General features: G+C 42.3%; 1 protein-coding gene across 2 annotated transcripts in view; it reads left to right on the top strand.

Annotated features, from left to right (window-relative positions):
* dclre1a (DNA cross-link repair 1A (PSO2 homolog, S. cerevisiae)) overlaps window positions 1–14,803 on the top strand; it is a 45,013-nt gene extending 30,210 nt beyond the window's left edge. Inside the window, exons 5-9 of one of the 2 annotated variants that reach the window (XM_072479437.1) lie at window positions 1,366–1,509; window positions 2,416–2,561; window positions 4,117–4,271; window positions 12,210–12,351; window positions 13,909–14,803. In XM_072479437.1, coding sequence (XP_072335538.1) covers window positions 1,366–1,509; window positions 2,416–2,561; window positions 4,117–4,271; window positions 12,210–12,351; window positions 13,909–14,087 — 766 coding nt within the window. In that variant the 3' untranslated portion in view covers window positions 14,088–14,803. The other variant, XM_072479438.1, reaches the window with a different exon arrangement.
* The last annotated feature ends 5,155 nt before the right edge of the window (window positions 14,804–19,958 follow it).

Genomic DNA, 19,958 nt, shown 5'->3' with positions numbered 1-19,958 from the left:
AGCATTTGGACACCTTACTGTGTTAAACAATTTGACATGCAGTTTCCACAGGACTCAGTTAATCCTGAGACAATTTCTCAATGTCCTTTCATCTCCCTTGGTCTGTACTTACTGCTAAAGTTTGTTTTTCTGGCATGGTATATTTTTCCACCAAGATTTAATTTTTTTTAAAAAAAGTTGTAACACATGCTTCAAATAACACTTAAGTGAAAGCAAGTACTGGGTTAAACACGTGATGAGTTCCAGATACTTTATATATAGCTTCTTCTGAAGACTTGATATATCGTCATATATCAGCCTTGATTCTGTGGTAGCAGTTTTGCCTGTCAGTGTTGGGTTCACGTCCCGTTGCAGTATTTGAACATCTATCAAAACTGACACTGGCGCTTCCATGGAGTATTGTATTTTTAGATGAGGTATCTTTCACTTTATGTGAAACCATGGTCTTATCAGTCTGCTCATGGGAATGTAAAAAGTCCCATACCACTATTCAGAGAAGGATAGAGGACTTTCAATTGTTCTGACCAACATTTGTCTTTCATCAGACACCACCATAAATTGGTGTTACAATCCCTGTAGAGATTTAAACGCTGGATTACCATTTTCTTCCATGGCCAGAATTTGACGTTGCTCGGCAGGCGCATGCATGCCCCAGAAGTGCGTGAAATTGTGCAATATTTAGGTTGGTGGGTAAGAGTTGGAAGTGTGCCTGCTGGCAATAGAGCAGGAAAGTTGGGAGAATAAGGGTCGAGCTTCTTCTGCTAGTTAGAAGAAAGAAAGAAATTTACTTATTGTCACAAGTAGGCTTCAAATGAAGTTACTGTGAAAAGCCCCTAGTCGCCACATTCCAGCTCCTGTTCAGGGAGGCTGGTACGGGAATTGAACCGTACTGCCTTGGTCTGCTTTCAAAGCCAGCGATTTAGGGAGTCTAGGACTAGGAGTATAGTCTAAAAATTAGGGACAGACTTTGTTTTGGGGAGTGATGAGGAAAGGACAGTGACATTTTGAAACACTCTTCCACAAAAGGGTCAAGAATTATTTTTGAATCTGAGTTTAGTGAATTTTTGTTACTTTCCTTTGCGTATGTGTAGTTAGGTCACAGATCAGCCATAATTTTTTGTATGGTGGGTCAAGCTCAAAGGCCCAATCCTGTTCCTAGATTTTCCCCTTACTATTGCTTTCATTGTCCGTGCTGTTAAAGACCTTGATGCTGGCAAGTGATGTTAAAGTAAGCTTAAAGTAAAAACTGCAAAGGTTTTCACTAATTCCTTTGACGTTCAAATATTTAATGAGTCTAAATTTGTTTTTTGCACTATAAAACTAGTACCTCTATCCTAACTTCAATCACCTGTAAATATTCTGCAGCTGTCCAGGTGCTGTCATGCTGCTGTTCCAGCTTCCAAACGGTAAAACACTATTGCACACTGGTGATTTTCGAGCTAATACCTCCATGGAGCGCGATACTCATCTCATGGGGCAAAAGATTCATATTCTTTATCTGGATACCACGTAAGAGATATTTATTACTTGAATAAAAGAATAGTATGTTTTTGTGAAAATATTTTAGTTTAAACCAGTGTTGTCTGATGCATTACGTCCTAGCTTTATGTGAATGTTTTTTATCATTGTCATCTATGCTTTATTTCCTTAGTTACTGCTTATTGGTTCAGTAAATTACCAATGTGCAACACAATAAACATTAGATTTCAGCATCGTGGAAACACCAGCAGCATTGTATGGAGTGGGGTGCTGGGGTCAACTGCACCAATTGCCAATAATAACAAGCAGTTCCAAGTGATGGCAATAGGCATGCAGCATCCAACCACATTCTAGATGGAGAGCTAGCAGATCTGGAACATCTTGTTGTACAAGTCAATATTCTCTACAATAACAAGTCAAATACTGCTCATAACAGCTAAACAAAATCTTAAGAAACTGCACTAAGATATGCTGTATCTGAGTTCATATTCGAATTCCAAACTTTGGTGGAAGAGCAAATGGACATGTGAAACACGTTTACCCAGATTGTGTGCAAGGTATTTTCTAATAACATTGTGATAAAATGGCATTGCTGTAGTCACACCAATGCCTAGTCAGTGATTTTCTATTGGGAAAACTGGTTCAGCAAAGTTCATGAGCTCTTGTAACAAAAAAGCAGAACACAATTGCATTTTTTTGAAATTCAGCCAATTTTGCTCTCTTTCCATTGTCAATATGCAATACTTGTGAACTGTGAAATAATTTATTGATCTAGAACCACACACTGCTTTTCACACACCTGTTCCTAAAATAGCAATAGTGAGAAAAGAGTTCAAGGATACTTTAATGATGAATTTCTAATTAAGATATTTGACATTCTTATGATTATGGAATTGGATTACTGCTTCCTGAGTGAAGTGCTGTCTGTTTTGGCAGATACTGCAGTCCAGAATACACCTTTCCTTCTCAGCAAGAAGCCATCCAGTTTGCTGCTAATGTTGCTTTTGAAACTGTAATGATGAATCCTAGGACGTTGATTGTCTGTGGTACTTATTCAATTGGAAAAGAGCGAGTTTTCCTTGGTAAGAATATCATGTCATGCAACAAGCATTCCGCGTGTGAGAGATTCCTCTTCCTCCCTCCCCCCTCCCCCAGCTAAACTGTTAAATTGTTTAGAAATGGGAGTAATTGCACCTTCTAATTATCAATTAATGGTGAATATGCTTGCTAGCATCATATCCAAAAGGCCTGTTAGTTTTTGTGTGAAAGGGACTAGCTAAAATGATGTGGCCATGTATTGGAGGAGCTAAATGGGATAGCGTGAAGGTAAGGCCTCCTGAGAGCTCTGTTCAGCTTTGTCTGAATATTCTTTAGTTCTGAATTTGAAAAATTGTAATCCTGCGTAGTATAAGATACTTCATGGAATGCCTGAAAAGGGGCTTTGTTCTTCAGTATTGGTAATTTTTGACTATTTGCCCATTAACAAGGTAACAATATCACGAATGGGCAGGCTGTCTTCTGAAGGAGGTTGGACAGGTTAGCTTTGTATCCACTGGCGTTTAGAAGGGTAAGAGGAGAGCCCTGATCAAAACCTGATCCTGAGGGGTGGATGTGAAAAGGATGTTTGTTCTTGTCAGACAATCTAGAACTAGGGGTTACTGTTTAAAAATAAATAATTTCCATTAAGATGGAGATGAGAAATCTTTTCTGAGGGTCATGAGACTCTGGAACTCTTTCTCAAAGAGCAGTGAAAACCGAATCTTTGAATATTTTGAAGGCAGAGCTAGATAGATTCTTGATTAACAAGGACATGGAAGATTCTTGATTAACAAGGACATGGAAGGTTATCGGGGGTAGGCAGGAATGTGGGGTTGAAGTTGCAATCAGATCAGCCATGATATTATTGAATGACAGCAGGTTCAAGGGGCCGGTGGCCTACTCCTGCTCCTAATTTTATATGCTTGAACCAATATGGGGGGGACGATATGGAGGGAAGATTAATATCCCTGCAAGCATGCATGAAATAAAAGAATTTAGAAATAAGCTTCTGAGAGAAGAATTTATTATACCCAAAAAGCACGAAGGCCAAAATTTTTAGTCTTTGCCATGCTGAACCTCTGCCTAAAACTACCTACAATACAGTTAAACCAAGAATACAAAGTAAGTTGTGCTGATCACTCTGCTGTGATCTCCTGTATATTTTTCTCACCTAACGGAGATGCTTGTCTGATTTACATCAAATCAGCTTCCTTGTTGAGGGAAAGTGGAAATAAGTGTGCTTTCTGGGTTAATGAGTGCTCAGAATCAAGGCAATCTCAATGGTAGATTTCGTAATCTTGATACTTGAACCATGATGGTCCAGAGTAAAGTTGCCATTTTAACCAGCCTTAAAAACCAAAGTAAATATGTCCGAGTTAAATTTCTAACTATCAAAGCTCTACCTGTAAATCAACTTGTTAGCACACTTTTAATATGTTGTGGCATGGCATTCAATTAGCTTGGACCTTATGCACCTTTTTTGTAATTTATATAAATGTAATTATATTTCTCTTTGGATATTCAGAAGAGAAATGGGAGGGACAAACTAAAATAAGATTTTATAATTGTTTTCTCCAACTGTGCATTGTTCTTTTAAAGCTTTAGCTGAGGTACTTGGATGTAAAGTTTGTATTACTCGAAATAAACTAGAAATTCTACAATGTTTGGAATCTGAGCAAGTGAACTCTATCATCACAATGGACTGGGAAAACTCTCAACTTCATTTACTGCCTATGATGCAAATTACTTTTAAGGTAAGTTATCTTGAACGCTTCCTTCTCTAAGGGATCTTGGACTTTACAGTTAATGTGTCATATGCGTCAGTTATAATCTATATGTTGAATATAAAATCTAATTATTCTCTTTAAAGTTAGTGTAAACTTGAAGAAAGCATATTTCGAACCCATAGCCTAATTAATTGGAACTTAACTTTGTAAGCATTGTTTGATAATGCTGATACCCTGCAACGCTACAGACTAACTCTAACTTCAATCGCCATTTGTAAACAAACAAATAAATACGGAAGACATTGCACATATTTTCCTTCTCCTACACCACATCACAGAATTTGTGCTACTGTTTTATTTTTCCCTTGCTAAAACTCTTAGTCTCACATCAGGTCACTTGTGGCTGAATCTGTAGAAACTGTATGCCTTTCTTGAGTAAATTCGATTAGTGGTATCTGTTATGTCTTTTTTTTTTGTATTTTTATGTCCCCTAAGGTAGTGTCACCAGTTGATGATCCTCCATAAAGTACCATTTATATGTTGTCCCTTTCGGATCAACCCTTGAAACAAAAGGGAAAGCTACACGTTTTAAAATATATGATAACATCAGTCCCATACTGTGTATATGTCAGTGTACAGATAAAATAGAGGGCAAAATAAAATAATTGACCATTGGTACAAAAGGAGAATTACTACTTTACCATAAGAGAGTTTCTTGGATTAAATTTCATGGAGAAAAGTTGTCGATACAAAGTGCTCCCATTTGGCTTTTCCTCAGCAATAGATTTTCACTATGTATTTGCTCGTGGTCACAAGTTTACACAGAATTTGGCATCTTCCAGAATGTGACCCAGGGAAACGAGTTTATGAGACCCTTCTAATGTGACTTTTCCCAATGTTGTTACCAGTAGCATACTCTTCTGACAGAATCAGGAATTCCTAATAATAAGCTCATCTGTTAGGCACTATAGTAGTTCTTTTGGTCCATTTTAAAGAGTAACTGAAATGCTTCCTGACAATAATAATAATGTTAGTTAAGCACTTAGTTGGTCAACACTAGTAGTGGCTAAATCAACAAGATGCAATGCTTCTAGAATAATAAGGTTATTTATTCAGCCGAATTTTAGTTGGGTTGGGCAATATAGCAACTAGTGTTCCCTGATCACCTTCGATTGGAAGGTCCACTTACAGGTAGCCATTTGTTTAACCCTGGATGTCAATAGGCTTCAGTATTTCTGTTTGAGAGATGAAGACCATATCAACCTGGAGGCCTTTCATTCCTGGTCATAAATATTTCTTATGTATTTCCTTTAATCCCCAGGTAGCTTGGAATATATTGGCACATACGAGAAATTACATTGGTAACTCTCCTGTCCACTGGCCTCATGAACAGTAATGCTTGAACTTCATTATCATAGACTAGACCGTATTCTATTATCCCATAGAAGGGACCACATCAAGTTTGAATGGTCAAATGTGTCTCTGAACCCACAACATTTCAGTTGACTGCCATATTATTGAAGTATTAATCTTTAGGACAGATCCTACTGTTAGTACCCAAGTTACTTCATCTCGTCTCATGATGGAGCTACTTCATCTCGTCTCATGATGGAGCTTATCAGCGCACTTTCATGTCGAGCATTTAAAAAAAAATCTAATTCTGCTTTGGTTCATGTTATGGTTATTTGTGCTCTATTTGCATTTGGAAGCAATGTTCAATTGGTGTTCTTTTTCATACAAGTTAATTGGAAAGTCAAACTGGTTAATGGTTTTCACTTCTGTTAATTGGCTAATTAGTATATGGATCATAACAGTGGAAGTAGTGGTTTGATGTCTCAAATAATGGTAGTGATTGAGCACCCAGTTGTGTGACAACCTTAAACGTAATCTAGTGCTTCCTCTTTGAAATTAAACCCATATTTGCTATATAGTTTTTTAAATTAAACATTGATGATTGAAATTCAAACATTTTTTAATGTACCCTTAATGTTGCATCGGTCACAAACATGTCATTTTCTTGGATCAGTTCAGTTGCGTTAAAACCCACCCACCAAACTATTTGCAGATATTTAAAATTCCGTGAACTTCTGTGTCTTGTTCTGATTTTTAAAATTTCAACTTTTTAACTTTTTTCACTCTGATTTGTATCAGCTTGGTGAGTATATTTTGCATCTAGTTAAAACAATTCTAATAGCTCTGTGATAATAACTCTGATATTAGCCTATTTCTGTTTTCTTTCAAACACAAATTTTGAATTGATACAAAATGCTGCAGATGCTGGAAATCTGAAATAAAAGCAGAAAATGCTGGGATGCTCAGCAGGTTTAGCAGCATCTGTGGAGAGAGAAACCCTGTTAAAGTTTCACATCTGTATGACTTCACAATTTTGAATGAATTCCATCTCGAATTTGAGAAACTGCATAAGTAAGAGATCTTTTATTTTAAATGGAGTACATGGTCTAAATGAAATGAAATGAAAATCGCTATTTATCACAAGTAGGCTTCAAATGAAGTTACTGTGAAAAGCCCCTAGTCGCTACATTCCGGCGCCTGTTCGGGGAATTGAACCATGCTGCTGGCCTGCCTTTGTCTGCTTTCAAAGCCAGCGATTTAGCCCTGTGCAAAACCAGCCCCTTAAATAGTATTCATTGGGCAATTTAAAATCTTGACTTTGTCATTTTATTTTTGATTTCAACAACTTTTTCCAAGTTGCATTCTATTCTAACTTCTGTTAATATCCATCGGAGCTTTTAAAATAAAAGCACTTGTCTCCAGCTCTGTTTGCAAAATATAAGGCACGATCTAACCAAAATAAAACTCTGCCATTCTGTGCGGGTTAAGCGCTGGGAAAGACCCCGCAGTTTATCAGTACGCTCTTGTTTTTGTGCCCCGACGGGGACGCCCTGCTGAGGCCACATTTCCTGCACTGAGGAGCTCTGACTAGCGGAGCTCCTTGAGTGCAAGAAGGAATTGGGGGTGCCATTTTTAAATGGTGCACCGATCTCGCGACCCCTGATGAAACCCCCCGAAGCCCTGAAACCCCCCTATCCCCAACTCACCTGTTTGGGAGTTCTCTGGCCCCCTGAACACCACCACATGCAGCCCAGGTTTGAGCTGCAGTGTGAGCACAATGCCAGCATGGCACCCTGTCAGTATTCCTGCCAAACTGGTGGTGCTACCAGGGCACCCTGGCACTGCCAGTCTGACACCTGATTGGCACTACCTGGGTGCCCAGATGGCACTACCAAGCTGAAGTGCGAAGCTGCCTGGGTGTCACCAGTGCCACCCTGTCCAGAGGCCAACCGGGGGGGGGGGCCTCTGATCGCGTGGGAGGACCCCCCCCCCCCCCCCCCATCTCCAGGTACCATTCCGCCCGGTCCTTTTTTGTGGGAACGAGTACTGAATGGTGAATCATAGAGATCACAGTGCAGAAGAAGGCCATTCGTCCAATCGAGTCTGTACCGACCCTTGGAAAGAGAGCCCCAGCCCACACCTCCACCCTATCCCAGTAACCCCACCTAACCTTTTTGGACACTAAGGGCAATTTATCACTGCCAACCCACCTAAACTGCACATCTTTGGACTGTGGGAGGAAACCGGAGCACCTGGAGGAAACCCAAGCAGACACCGGAAGAACGTGCAGAATTTGCACAGACGGTGCGAACCTAGGACCCTGGAGCTGTGAAGCAACTGTGCTAACCACTGTGTTACCGTGCTGCCCTGCTTGGCTGGGATCTCCTTGGTGAGGCTCGTAGATGTTGGGTGGCTGTTTTGATATGGTGAAGGTAGAGCTGACTTCAGTTTGTTAGATCTGGTTAGATCTCTTGAGGCGTACTGGCTGTCAGGAAGCCCGGGGGAGGATTCTCCCACATCACATCACGCCCCCAGTTCTGGCGCAACAAGGCTGGTAGATCATGCCCATCATCTCCACTGGCATCCAGCATCCAGAAGCCACTGTCAGTGATTGTACGCACGCACCCCCCTCCTTCCCCCCCCCCCCCCCCCCCCCCCCCCACCACCCACACACACACACGTTAAGGTGTTTCTTGGTTTTTTTTCTCCTCCTCTGCCCGAATGTAAACTCTAGTAATTTGTCGATTTTGATATAAAATTCCACTTCTACACTGCTAGTCTTGCAAAGGTTATGGCTTGGTAAATAAGATTAGCAGGGTTTCTAATAGTATACTAAATTCATAATTATTGCTGAACACCCCCACTGGCCCCGAAAAGTGAATTTTACGTTAGTGAAATATCAAATTTCTTTATAATATATTCTGCAGTTTTTAGTTTCTAACTTATTCAATCATTTACTTCAAAATCTTCTATTTCAAAATCTTATAGTGAAGGCTATTTATTAGTGATTTTTAACTGCGTTTTCTGCCTGTAATTGGCTACATACCCCACTTGCTGATACCACTGCTGGCAGTGGACTTTCGGAGATCCACGTGACTTGGTGCTAGATTTAAATTGTCTTTAGCCAAGGGAAACTCATGCCATAAAGATTGATCGATCTTTGTGGGCAACTTCGTTTGAGGTCATTGGAGAGCACTGTGAACTTCAAAATCTAGCCTTGGTCATGGGTAGGCTTTTAAAGAAAGTGTTAAAGGAGGAGGGGAAAGTGATGGTGTTCAGGGATCGACTTTCAAAAGTTTGGGACTTTGCATCTTAAGATATGGCTGTATTGTGTTTGACAAACATAGCCAAGAACTGGAACAGCACGTGGAAAGCATTCAATACTTTGGATTAGTTCACTGTAAATTAAAGCACTATCTGCTACATTCTGATTGAATTGACATAATTCTCGATGTTGTGGTCCATATATAATTTGCATTTAAGAGGTTAAATGGCATAAACTGGAACTGGGATTCATTTTTGTCTAATTTAGAATTACCTTTTTAACTCCGGAAAATACTTTGTTATTTTGGCATTCTCACGTGAGAGATAATGTTAAATTTTACTAGTCTCTGTGGGATATCCTCTATATACTTCCTGAGTTTATGGTTTCCTGAGATAGCTGGTAAGAGCTAATTAAGCCATTTCAACAAGATGGGATATTCCTGTACAGAGAAGATAATTTCAGTATTTCCCATTCTACCCTAAATCTCATCGGAGATTTTTGCTCTTAACTGATGTAAACAATTGTAAGGAATATTGCAGACGGATTTATTGTTTGCAAGTAATTTAGTAGATACAATTACATTTTCATACTATGTTCTTTTTGCTTAACCTACTGAGCTTACTTTGATAAACTATATTGTTTACATTTAATGATTGGTATTCTTTCTTATGCTAGGCTGGAAGTGTTTTTTGGTATGTTTGAACACTGTTTTGAGCATTGTTTAAAGTAACAGCCCAGTTTGTAATTTGAATGCTGAACATTAACACAGGAACTTTATCCCGTCAGTGTTTTTTTTAATTGGTAAAAATATGCTCTTTATAGTTGTAGGAATCTAAGCAGACATATTGCATGACATGGAATCTGTATAATTGTAAATGTTATCTATCGAAGGTACCAAATAATTTTTCATTTAAACTGGTTAATGATTCACTTTATGATCATATGAAACTGTCTTATTACAGCATATTAAATTAGCCTTATCTATTATTCACTTTTTATCTAATGTGCTAAATATTTTCCCCTCAATTTTGTGGTTAATGTTATAATTAGTAGATTATAAGCAGTAACTAGAGACTTTTGGAGAATTGCTCTTTGGTAATTAGGGTATACATTACAAAGAATTAACCTACCAGTGTATTTATCAAACCAGTTTGTCCAATTTTCTCCCACGTGCATAATTAATGAAGTATGCCAAAACCATTGGATGGGTTGGATTTCCATTTCAGGATTGAGATCCTGATTCTGGGGCCCAGCTGCACATTGATCTCTGACATTTGGTGCAATTTTTAAGGAGATGGCCATGAATATTTGCCGTCCAATTAGTAGCAAGGGTGTGGTGAGTTCATGTGGTGGGCACTTAGCAGACATTAATGAGGACGTTGTATTCTATGGAATGACAGAGCAGCAGCATGTCAGACGTCTGTGGAAGCAGTCCCATAATTTACCAACACCTACTTGGAGGCTCTTTTAGGGGCGATGACAACCCAGCAAGCGTGTACTGTTTCCAGAGAGTGGCAGGAGAAAACCAACCCAACCAAGCAGGAAAGGCTGGAGCTGGCTCAGGAGGTGAACAGCTGCAGTGTTGTCCGAAGGCATGAGTGCAGTGCAGGAAGTGCTTGTGACCTTGAGGTCTGGCAAGGTGAGTGCAACGCAACGCCCAGATGACGGGTCTCCAATTCTGTCATCAGCAAGCCCATGAACTGAGCAGCCTGAGGATAGATATGGTATGGGGCAGTGACCATATGTGTGCCACGATGCACTCCTGAGCCATAGACAAAGCTTAGACCACAATCACGTGGAGGTTACACTGGGGACAACAGCATCACATGTGAATGAATACTCAGCAAGACCTTGGTGTCCTCGTGTGTCAGTTGCTGAAAGCCAGCGCGCAGGTGCAGCAGGCAGTAAAGAAGGCAAATGTTATGTTGGCCTTCATAGTGAGAGGATTTGATTATTGCTTTAGAGCTGTTTTACTACAATTGTATAGGGCATTGGTGAGGCCACAGCTGGAGTATTGTGTGCAGTTTTGGTGTCCTTTATCTGAGGAAGGAAGTTCTTGCTACGAAGGGACTGCAGCAAAGGTTGATCAGGCTGATTCCTGGGATGGGGGACTGTCATATGAGGAGAGACTAAGTCAGTTAGGATTATATTCACTGGAGTTTAGAAGAGAGAGAGGGGATCTCATAGGAACTTGTAAAATTCAAACAGGATTAGACAGGGTAGATTCAGAAAGGAATTACATGACTTAGTGTTGAAAAGTAACATGAACTTTAAACTTGCAGTGAACAAAATGTATTCTTTTTTGCAATTCATCTAATTTACATGTGCTAATTCAGCAAAAGAGAAGGAACTTTAAAGATTTTAAAGTACTTGTAAAAAATGTCCTCTGAATATCCCAAATTGCTACACAGCAGTCAAATCACTGAAGTGTTGTTAATGACCATTCATCAGTCATCGACTAGAAACATTGACTCTGTTTCTCTCCACAGATACTGTCTGACCTGCACTATTTCCAGCACTTTTTTTTTGGTTGTTTTATTTCTGATTTCCAACATCTGTGGTATTTTGCTTTTGTAATATTTTTCCATTTGTCCTTTTTGGTCTGTAAAGAGACTGAATGCTGCCACATGTGCTTAATGTTCTTTGTTTATCGACTTGTAGAATTCTAGTTGTCTATTTGTTTTGCACATGAATGCTTTAAGAAACTTCAGTTTTTCACAAACTTGGAGATTTTTTGTTTATGCTTTGTTAGGAGTTATAGCTTGTGATGAATGTGGGACTGATTACACTGAAAAGCATGCTTGAGGGATGCTTCTAATTGGTATTGAAACAGAGTGGGGACATCTTTTGTTGGAGCTATGGTTCCTAAATAACTATAAAAAGATTAAACTGTTTCAAAAATTATTAGTAGCTAATAAGGATGAAATGCAATGGAGCAGAACAAACTCCTAATAATGAAACCATTAGCATTTGTTTGGTAGTTGGTTCTTCAAGTAATTAATTGCATTTTTCTAAAGCACATGAATGCTGGGAATTAGCTATTAAATTGGCTGTAATGGTGGCTAGCTTATATTTTCAGTGCGCTATGTTTCTCCGAACATTACTCAACACCTTGTTTAGTGAGGGAAAGGTAATTTAGGCAGGAGCATTTGCATCATTGTGCTTTCCAAGTTCACAGGCCCAAAGTTCTATTTTAGGAGACATTCCCCACCACCAACTCCAAGCCACATGGCAATCGGTCAAAAAATAATTCATAAGCAAGGGCAAGATCAAATGTCAGTAAAAGTTGGTTATTCAAAACCCCCTATTTGATTACACAGTAAAAAAAAAAACTCTTTTGATTTTAGGGTTTACGAGCACACATGAGTAAGTACCCAGGAAAGTATGATCAAGTTGTGGCATTTAAACCAACTGGATGGACCTATTCTGGCCTGAGTGGCACAATTTATGACATCAAGCCTAGAGTACAAGGGAAGTTTACTATTTATGGTAAGTATATATTAAGCTGTGTGGAGTTCTTTTCTCTATATTCTTTTGCACGCTTCATGCATTTAGTAAAAGTAGAACAGTAAAATGTTGGCGTTGTGTTCAATTAGAATAGTTGTTGTTTTTTTTGCAGAAAAGCAGCATGCCAAAAGGAAAATGAAACCCCATTCATACTTAAATTTAAAAATGCTAGGAATTTTATATTTTGTGCATTGCTGAGTTCTTTGCTCCTCTTTCCATGCAACCCCATGCACATGCATCCACCCCTACTCATCCTCCCTCAAAAACCTTTATTATTAAATTGGATGTTCAAAAATAAAACTGTTTACTTAGTATTTCTGTGGAGAAAGGGTAGGTTTTTGTGGCGAAGGGATAGGTTTTGTTCCCTATGATGTGATCAATCGGCAGGCAAGGCACTTGCAACTTACAAACCTTTTCACCACCAGATTGTTTGGGCGCGATTCTCTTGTTGCATTGTGCTTGAGTGAGAGCACAAAGTGGCCAGAGAATCTCGGGAGAGGCCTCCAACGGACCTCCAATTAGCCTCTTCAACTCATGGGATTTACCCAAGTCCCGCAAGATGTTGGAGTCGGACTTCCGCCCAAAAGGGTCCAAACGGCGCACGCTGAAGTAGGTCGTAGCCCTACTTGCGACCTACCTGCCCGGTATCCTACGGTCTTCATTGATTCTCCAGCCTCCCCAGGGAGGCTGCAGCTGGGTGGCGATCAGCACTGGTCCACACAAACGTGTCTCTCGGCCATCGGAGACCCCTGGGTGGTCTGGGTCAGTGCAGGGTGGCTCCCTGACACTCTGCTTGGAACCTTGCCAAGGTGCCTGGGTGGCACTGTCAAGCTGGCTGGAGCACTGCCTGCATACCAGGATGGCTGTGCAAGGATGCCAGGGAGGCACTGCCAAGGGTCAGTGGCTGAAGGGGTCGATGACCATGAAATTAGGGTGATGGGGGGGGTCTTGAAGGGTGGGGGAATGCAGGGCAGTTAAGTAGGGGCCTCTGGGAGGGATGGCGGGTGGGGGTCCTGGAAGGGAGGGGTGCTGTCAGGGGGCTGGGGTAGGGGAGTGGGCTGAGGAGAGGGGGCACCCAGAGAAAACAGCGGGGTGTCCTCACTTTGGGGGAATATGGGGTAGTGCCCATTGGGAATGACATTGCCCATGGGTGGGGGCGCGTGGGGGACCCACAAGCTCACTTAGAGATCAGGGTACCCTTTCAAACTGGCGGCCCAGTTTGTTCAGCTCCCCAGTGCTATAAGAAATTCTGGCTAAACCGGTGAGAAATTTTTTAGGGCCCAAATTGAGTGCCATTGAATAGCGGTGGGGAACTCACCAGTGCGAATTTCCCTTTTTTTTTTAGAAACCCCGCCACAAATGAACTTAGAATTTTTTCTGGAAAATCACGCCCTTTGTTATTAAACAATAATGAGAAATAATATAATGGTGCAAACATTACAAAATAATACATACATTGATGGAGGGGCTGAGGGTAACGTTGGCATCCATCCTGTTACTAATGTCTGATTTTCTATTTCTAAAATTGCTGTGTTGCAGGTATTCCTTACAGTGAACACAGCAGCTATCTTGAGATGAAGAGATTTGTGCAGTGGTTGAAACCAGATAAAATAATTCCTACAGTTAACAATGGAAGCTGGCAGGAAAGGAGTATGATGGACAAAATATTTAATGAATGGAAGATTGAAGCTGAGCAAGGGAAAGTTGCACAATTTTAATGAACTGATTTTGTATAAATGTGTGGCGAATATTTGGATGTGTAGTCCATTTTCATTTATTTTAGAGGGTGCTGAAAGAGGAATGAATTATTACATTTAGTTAGAAGTATTGTAAAGCAATGAGAGCAGAAACTATTGTTTATATAATTAAAACTGTACATTTGTAAATAATATATTTCAAAGTAATTGAAATGTGTGACCTTATGTTCTGCATCACTTGACTATATAGTCATGCAGGGACTAACTTAAGAAATATAGATATACTATACAATACACCGGTAAATCATACCAGAAATGGATGTGGATTGACCCAAGTAACATGCATGATGGTACATTTCAAAGTTTTCATTATTTATAACAGGAATGAGAAATAAAGGTGAACCTCATACAACCAGAGTAAACATTTTTTTTCGTTAATGGATTCTTTGGCAAATGCAATACATGTAAACTTGCAAATCTTTCACTTTCATGCTACTGACTTAAGAGGAGATTCTTGACTAAATGTGAGAAAGTAACACCAGTAACACGGGCATGAGTTGCCAAAAGCTGTCCATTGCCACTGATGAATCCTTTCACTTCTGAGATGGATGTAACCATGGGTGTCTGTATGCAAAGTTCCTTCTGAAAGGCAATTGTACGAATGATTTGATTTCGAATGTTCGAGAAGACATCCAATATTTGTGCACTTTAAACATTAAAAAATGTATTAATATTAAGGATACTATAGTTGAACTTTATTATTAGATGTGATGTGGAGATGCCGGCGTTGGACTGGGGTGAGCACAGTACGAAGTCTTACAACACCAGGTTAAAGTCCAACAGGTTTGTTTCGGTGTCACTAGCTTTCAGAGCGCTGCTCCTTCCTCAGGTGAGTGAAGAGGTATGTTTACTTCTATTATTAGAAGTTACAATAGGCTTTTTCAAACTGTGGGTCGCAGGTTGGTGTCGGGAGGGTCGCAGAGCAATCGGTTGCGGCGTTCCCAATCGCAGAAGTGCCCAACGGCCGTGTCCGGCTTTTAAATTGAGAATGCTGGCTGCAACTGGCCTGGAAGAACGAGTTTGAAAAACAATGATATACTTGTGGCAAGCTTATCACAGAAAAGCTTGTGAACATGCTTTATGGTATGACTTTCAGTCAATTCTAAGAAAAATCAGTATACAAGACTTGCCACGCTCAAAAAGAATGAAGAGATGTGCTGGCTTTCGTGTTTTTTTTCATTGGCTGTATTGGTATGTAGATGTAGCAGTCGTTCCTAGCAACAGGATTTTTATTGGAATAGTGCTGTGTTCAATTTTAAGTTTCATATAGTCTTTTTGTTATAGACACTGCTGTTGTGCTGCCAAACAAATCGGGTTATGGTTTGACACACCTAATTTCATTCAAGTGCTGTTTGCTGTGTGACTTCTCTTCTTTTGTAACTATTCCCTGGTCTTCAATGTCAGAGTCCCATTTGTTTAAATTAGTTGCGTCCTTTCTGCTCGTTAATTAAAATTATATAAATTTACTGCTCTAATATATTATTGAATGCCTAATTTATTGCCAGAAATAAATATTAGTAAATTGGACTGTTCAGCAGGAGCAGCTTCGAAGTAAGCACACATTAATGCTAATGCTGAAAACCATGAGTGAAATGCATGATTTTCACTTATTCCCTGTTCCTTTCCAACCAGACCCAGTTTCTGTAGAGCAATGTTATCCAATAGGATTTACTTGGGGTAATCAGGTCACCATATTTGCTACATGATTTGCATGTATTTTGTATTAATAAAGCAGATTTGTGATCTTTTGAAAATAGATCAGGGGCGGAATTCTCCAACACCCCCCCTTGCTGGATCAGAATATCGGCACAGCGCCACACGAATCGCGCCCTGACACCGGGACGCAATTCTCCACAGTGCAGAGAATCGGCGCCGGTCGGGGTATGCAGCGACTCTCTGGGCCGGCCGGCGCACCGATTCTCCGGCACTGATGGGCCGAGCGGCTGTCAACAAAAAGCCGAGTCCTGCCGGTGCGTTCTAGAATCCTCTGAGCCGGCGGGACCTTGGCATTGAAGGGTTTGGGGGCGGCCTGTGTGGGAGGGGAGGGACCTCTGTAGTGGCTTGGCCGGCGATCGGGACCCACCGATCGGCGGACCGGCCTCTCTGCCCCCCCGGCCTCCTTTCCTCCATGCTGGCTCCTGTAGCCCTGCGGTTTGGTGTCAGGGCCACCGTGGGGAAGAAGGCCACTGCGCATGCGCTAGTTGGCGCCGGCCCAACTGCATGCGTGGACCCTGGCACCGGGTTCAGGCCGGGATTGGCAGCTGGAGCGGCACAGGCCACTCCAGCGCCGTCCTAGCCCCTTGTGGGCCGCAGAATCGGTGCTAACGCCTGAGTAAAACACTCCCGTGTTTTATAAAATACATCAATACTAAAGGTTATCTTTAAATATTTTGCTGCTGTAAATGTGACCGTTCTGTTTTAGTGGCCTGTTTTTGCTTCCAAATAAAAACAAATTACAACTGACTGACCTTGCGGATGGAGGTATTAAAAATTGAAACAATTCTTGGTCTTTGAATCGTATCCAAGTCATTCTTACAAGAAACTACCTATTCCTGTATCACAGTAGGTTACAAGAAATGCTATGTCAGTCGCTTGTCCGCAAGTGGGAATTTTGTGCGTTGGAAGGAGGCTCTACTTGAGGGTGAGACATTCTACCTGTACTCTGTAATTGAAGATAATGAAAGAGCAACAATTATAAGATGAAAAATAAGTGAAACTTCAGAGGCAAGATAGTCAGGAATTTCATTAAGTTCTTCTTTCACTTGGAATGATAATTTGTCGAAAATAAAATCCAAACAGTTTCAATCCAAACAGTTTCATTCCTATCTACCACCGTGGGTGTTGGTATTATCTGACCTCTGAAATGTTTTAGATTTAAATTATTCAATGCGATTTAAAGTGCTTTAAATAACCTATGGTTGCCATAGTAACTACCTTTAGACAAACCTGTTTTTCATCAGCATTTAGGCTTGAAACATAGTTGAGATCATCCGATAATGCAATTTACCCATCAGTCATTGTTATTTCCTATTACATTTTAACGTCTGCTGGAATATTTAATCAAATTCACAGGGATTAGCTTACTTTCCTGAACTGAATTACATTTTTTCTGTTGCTTGAAAAATGGTGTTTTTTTAAGGCTATTCTGCCAATTAGTTATAAATATATCAGTGGAGTAGAGAATCTACCAAACAGGTAACAATGTATTGAATATTTAGGACCTTTGAGGCTAGGGTTGGAAGTCAATGGCAGTAAAAATAATGCCACCAGCTTGTGTGCCGGTTTCCTGGCTTCATCCTCTCCCCAGGCAATTTTCACAGATGCAGGCAGCAGGGCTACCTGCCTGTATGCAGCAGGTAGCAAATCCAGTTAATTCAGGCCAATTACAGAAGGCCAACTAAGATTTTCCATTTGGTCTTCAGGTTCTTGCAGCTGGTGCAGGCAAATTTAACTACCTCACCTGAACAGACAGGGAGGTCAGTGCTCCATATATGCCAAGAGGTCATCTTTGTTTGCCTAGGTGCTGCAGCAGCGATAGGTCAACATGTCAGACGGTGATCAGGGGAGAGCTAATTTCCATTAGGGCTCATAGGGAGAAGACAGAGGGTATGGAAAGGGAGAGGTTAGTGGGGGAGATTGAGAGTGGACAGGAGATACACAGAGGCCCCGGAGAAAAGATTACTTGGGGAAAGACGACGGCTCCAGACTGAGTTTGACCTGTTGACCACAGGGAAGGCGGAGGCACAGTGGAGGAAAGCGCAGGGGGCGACCTACGAGTATGAGGAAAAGGCTAGTCAGATGCTGGCACACCAGCTCCGTAAGAGGATGGCAGCGAGGGAAATAGGGGGAGTCAAAGATGGAAGGGGAGCCATGGTTCGGAGTGCGACGAAAATAAACGAGGTATTCAAGGCCTTTTATGAAGAGCTGTACAGATCCCAGTTTTTAGCGGGGGAAGAGGGGATGAGACGATTCCTAGATCAGCTGAGATTCCCGAGGGTGGAGGAACAAGAGGTGGCTGGTTTGGGGGCACCAATTGGGTTGGAGGAGCTGAGCAAGGGTTTGGGGAGCATGCAGGCGGGGAAGGCCCTGGGACCGGATGGATTCCCGGTGGAGTTCTACAGGAAGTACGCAGACCTGTTGGCCCCGCTACTGGTGAGGACCTTTAATGAGGGAAGAGAGGAGGGGACCCTGCCCCCGACAATGTCGGAAGCGACAATTTCTTTGATCCTAAAGCGGGACAAGGACCCACTGCAATGTGGATCGTACAGGCCGATCTCGCTCCTCAATGTGGATGCAAAGTTGCTGGCAAAAGTGCTGGCCACGAGGATCGAGGACTGTGTCCCGGGGGTAATCCACCAGGACCAGACGGGATTTGTAAAGGGCAGGCAACTAAACACCAATGTGCGGCGGCTCTTAAACGTGATAATGATGCCATCGGAGGAGGGAGAGGCGGAGATAGTGGCAGCTATGGACGCGGAGAAGGCCTTTGACCGAGTAGAGTGGGAGTACCTCTGGGAGGTGCTGCGTAGGTTTGGGTTCGGGGTAGGGTTTATCAATTGGGCTAAGCTCCTGTATAGAGCCCCGATGGCGAGTGTAGTGACGAACCGGCGGAGTACTTTCGACTGTACCGAGGGACGAGGCAGGGGTGCCCCCTGTCCCCCCTGTTGTTCGCATTGGCGATCGAACCATTGGCCATGTCAATGAGGGAGTCTAATAAATGGAGGGGGATGGTCCGAGGGGGAGAAGAGCATCGGGTGTCGCTATATGCGGATGACCTGTTGCTGTACGTGGCGGATCCAATGGAGGGGATGGTGGAGGTCATGCAGACTCTAACGGAGTTTGGGGAGTTTTCGGGCTATAAGCTCAATGTAGGGAAGAGTGAGCTCTTTGTATTACAGGCGGGGGACCAAGAAAGAGGGATAGGGGACCTACCGCTGAGGAGTGCGGAGGGGAGCTTTCGGTATCTGGGGATCCAGATAGCCAGGAGTTGGGGGACCCTACATAAACTGAATCTGACGAGGTTGGTGGAGCAAATGGAGGAGGATTTCAAAAGATGGGACATGTTACCGCTCTCGCTGGCGGGTAGAGTGCAGTCGGTCAAAATGGCGGTCCTTCCGAGGTTTCTGTTTGTGTTTCAGTGCCTTCCCATCGTGATCACTAAGGCCTTTTTTAAGAGAGTAGGCAGGGGTATTATGGGGTTTGTGTGGGCGAATAAGACCCCGAGAGTAAGGAGAGGGTTCCTGGAGCGCAGTAGGGACCGAGGAGGGTTGGCGCTGCCAAACCTGGGGAGCTACTACTGGGCAGCAAATGTGGCGATGATCCGCAAGTGGGTTATGGAGGGAGAGGGTGTGGCATGGAAGAGGATGGAGATGGCATCCTGTAAAGGAACGAGCCTGGGGGCGTTAGTGACGGCACCGCTGCCGCTCTCGCCGACAAAGTATACCACGAGCCCGGTGGTGGCGGCAACGCTAAGGATCTGGGGCCAGTGGAGATGGCACCGGGGTGCAATGGGAGCATCAGTGTGGTCCCCGATCAAGGGTAACCACCGGTTTGTCCCGGGGAAGATGGACGGGGGGTTCCAGAGCTGGCATCGGGCGGGGATTGGAAGAATGGGGGACCTGTTCATCGACAGGACGTTTGCGAGCCTAGGGGCACTGGTGGAGAAGTTCGAGTTATCCCCGGGAAATGCCTTTAGATATATGCAGGTGAGGGCTTTTGTGAGGCGAAAGGTGAGGGAATTCCCGTTGCTCCCGGCACAAGAAGTTCAAGATAGGGTGATCTCGGGTGTATGGGTCGGGGAGGGCAAGGTGTAGGAAATACACCAGGAGTTGA

This window comes from Scyliorhinus torazame, chromosome 16, assembly GCF_047496885.1.
Source record: "Scyliorhinus torazame isolate Kashiwa2021f chromosome 16, sScyTor2.1, whole genome shotgun sequence".
Classification (NCBI taxonomy): Eukaryota; Metazoa; Chordata; class Chondrichthyes; order Carcharhiniformes; family Scyliorhinidae; genus Scyliorhinus; species Scyliorhinus torazame.
This window is presented reverse-complemented; position numbering and strand designations above follow the sequence as displayed.